This window comes from Eretmochelys imbricata, chromosome 7, assembly GCF_965152235.1.
Source record: "Eretmochelys imbricata isolate rEreImb1 chromosome 7, rEreImb1.hap1, whole genome shotgun sequence".
In the NCBI taxonomy this organism is placed as follows: Eukaryota; Metazoa; Chordata; order Testudines; family Cheloniidae; genus Eretmochelys; species Eretmochelys imbricata.
The window spans coordinates 57,724,608-57,726,916 of record NC_135578.1 but is presented as its reverse complement, the minus strand read 5'-3'; the positions used below and the strand labels follow the sequence as shown (position 1 = coordinate 57,726,916).

The following is a 2,309-nucleotide window of genomic DNA, read 5'->3' as shown; positions in this document are numbered from 1 at the left end:
ACAGATCTGCTGGATGTGAACTACTGTGAACCTCATCAGCTGAGAAGATGAGTGTTTCCTAATAGTGGGTGAGAGGGGGTCAGTAATGTACACATTATATATACCCACATTCCTAGAGGTATGTAGGCAGAGAGGACCTAGGGCTGGAAGGAACCTCCTGGTCACCGAGTCCAGTCCCCTGCTATTGCAGGCAATCCTGTCTTATAATTCTGTTCGTAAACTTAGTGGTCAGCCTATCGTATGTATGTTTCCTACTAATACTGACAGAGGAGAATTTCCACTAACTCAAGTGTTTGAGTTGGAATTCCCAGGTTCTACCCTCAGTGATAAGGGTCTGCAGCTTAGCTGATGACCCTGCTGTCTGTGTGCAACCATAGATGTCTATTAAGTAGTTAGAAACAAAGCAACTTCTTGTGCACATGTCCCGTTTGCATGAAGTCTGTTTTCAGAGCTGCGCCACCTCACCAATACATGCAATTCGGTATCTCCTTTGATCTTCCTCACTTATCTATACTGATTATCTTTCCTTGCGGTCAATGACTGTTCTTCCAAAAATTGGACAGCAGCTGGCTATGGTGCACGTGTTGGAGTCAGACTATGGTGCCATCAATTGCTTTTATCATCCATGTGTAATAACCTCCCTGAAGTCTCTTCAGTGGAGACTTCAGAAGATGTTCCCTGGTGACTAGATGGAATTATGTCTACAGCTCAACCTCACGGAGCCTTTGGAGACTTCAGTCTGCATGGATGATAAAGGTAAATGTTCATATTCTTCCATTGATGAATTATGCTGGCAGCTCAGTATCAGCGACTTCACTTCTTTTTTGAAGTTATTGTTTAGGAACCCATAGATAACAGGGTTGACACAGGTGGAAGCCATGGCTACTAGATGGCACAATGAGAAAATAAGGTTGTGGTGGCAAGGGGAAATGGCTTTGTAATCCCAGTCCTCAATGCTATTGAAAACGTGCAATGGTAACCAGCAAACAGCAAAGGCAACCACCATGGATACTAACAAAATGTTTATCCTCCTCAGCTGAACCACCCGGCCACTGTATGCACTCTTCTCAAACATGTCCTTTCTCTTCTGCAAGCGTAAATAGATACGCAGGTAGCAAATCAGGATAAAGGAGAGAGGGATGCAGTACTGGAACAGCAGCAAGGCAGTGGTGTAGATGAGTCGGTGCTGGTCAGAAGGCCATGAGTCCATACATATGGCCTTGTCGGCAGAAGAATCCGTAATATAGGAGAACTGCTTGTACAAGTCATATGTCAAGACGGAGGTCGTCAGAAAGGGCAGAGACATAAGGCAAGCTAATGTCCAAATGACTACAATCCCTAGATAGGCTTGGGGGATGCTTGGCCTCCAGCCAGTTGGGTTTATGATGAGCTGGTGTCTTTCCAGACCAATGAGGACAAGGGAGAGAATTGACACACTCACAGAAATGCACTGGATGAAGGAAGTCATTTTGCACATGACCTCACCAAATATCCAGTAGTCCATCAGGGTGTAGACGATGGTGAAAGGCAGGCAGACGATGCTCATGAACAAGTCAGAGACTATCAAGTTGGTAATGAATATGCTGGTGACGTTGGCCTTCTCCTTCTGCCTGACTATGACACTAATCAGGCAAATGTTTCCGAGGATGCCTAGGATGGTTTCTAAGCTATATGAGGCAACTAAAAAGACAGTAAGGTCAGTTGTGTTTCTGCAGTGACCTGGGATATGTGTGAGGAAGCCTCGCTCTAAACTCCAATTCTTATTGAATGGAAAGGGAGGGACCATGTTAAGATTTTCAGTCTTGCTCATGCTGGAATCAAAAAGAGAGCCCAGAAATATGCAGGGAAACAAGTAGGATCTGGGTCTTCAGGGCCCTACCGTAAGTTCTTCTGTTCCGTTATGTAGAGACTCTGGAAATGCCTGCAAAGAAAAGAGAGAGATTAGTTCATCTCTTCTAGCAAAATTAAAGAAACAGAATTTTCTGGGGGTGATGAGCATTTTCTTCCCCCATGAACACTTTTCCATCTTCCTCTGGTTCACTGCATTAGACCATAAACTGGAGTAGTTTGCTGGACAGTGAAATGGGACCAAAGGCACTCCTGGAGTAAGCAGGTTTAATTCCACTGGAGTCAGCAGTGTTGTGACTGAATGGGCCAGTAGGGAGGTTAAACCAAAATAATTTCCTGAAAGTCAGTAGCACTGCAGAGTTTCACTTCAAGTAAGCCAGGGTCAAATGATGGTTTGGGGTGAAAACCACATGAAACTCATTGGAGTTGCAAAGTTCTGATGCCAAACCAGGCTGAATTAG

At 44.7% G+C, this 2,309-nt stretch overlaps 1 protein-coding gene across 1 annotated transcript; it reads right to left on the bottom strand.

The window, feature by feature from the left end:
- Window positions 1-685: 685 nt before the first annotated feature.
- Window positions 686-1,810, bottom strand: NPY4R2 (neuropeptide Y receptor Y4-2). Its single transcript, XM_077822966.1, has one exon. The coding sequence runs from the start codon at window positions 1,808-1,810 to the stop codon at window positions 686-688; it is 1,125 nt and encodes a 374-aa protein (XP_077679092.1).
- Window positions 1,811-2,309: the final 499 nt, after the last annotated feature.

Coding starts and splice junctions, on each gene's coding strand:
- NPY4R2 (XM_077822966.1), bottom strand. CDS start 1,810: ATGAGCAAGACTGAAAATCTTAACATGGTCCCTCCCTTTCCATTCAAT.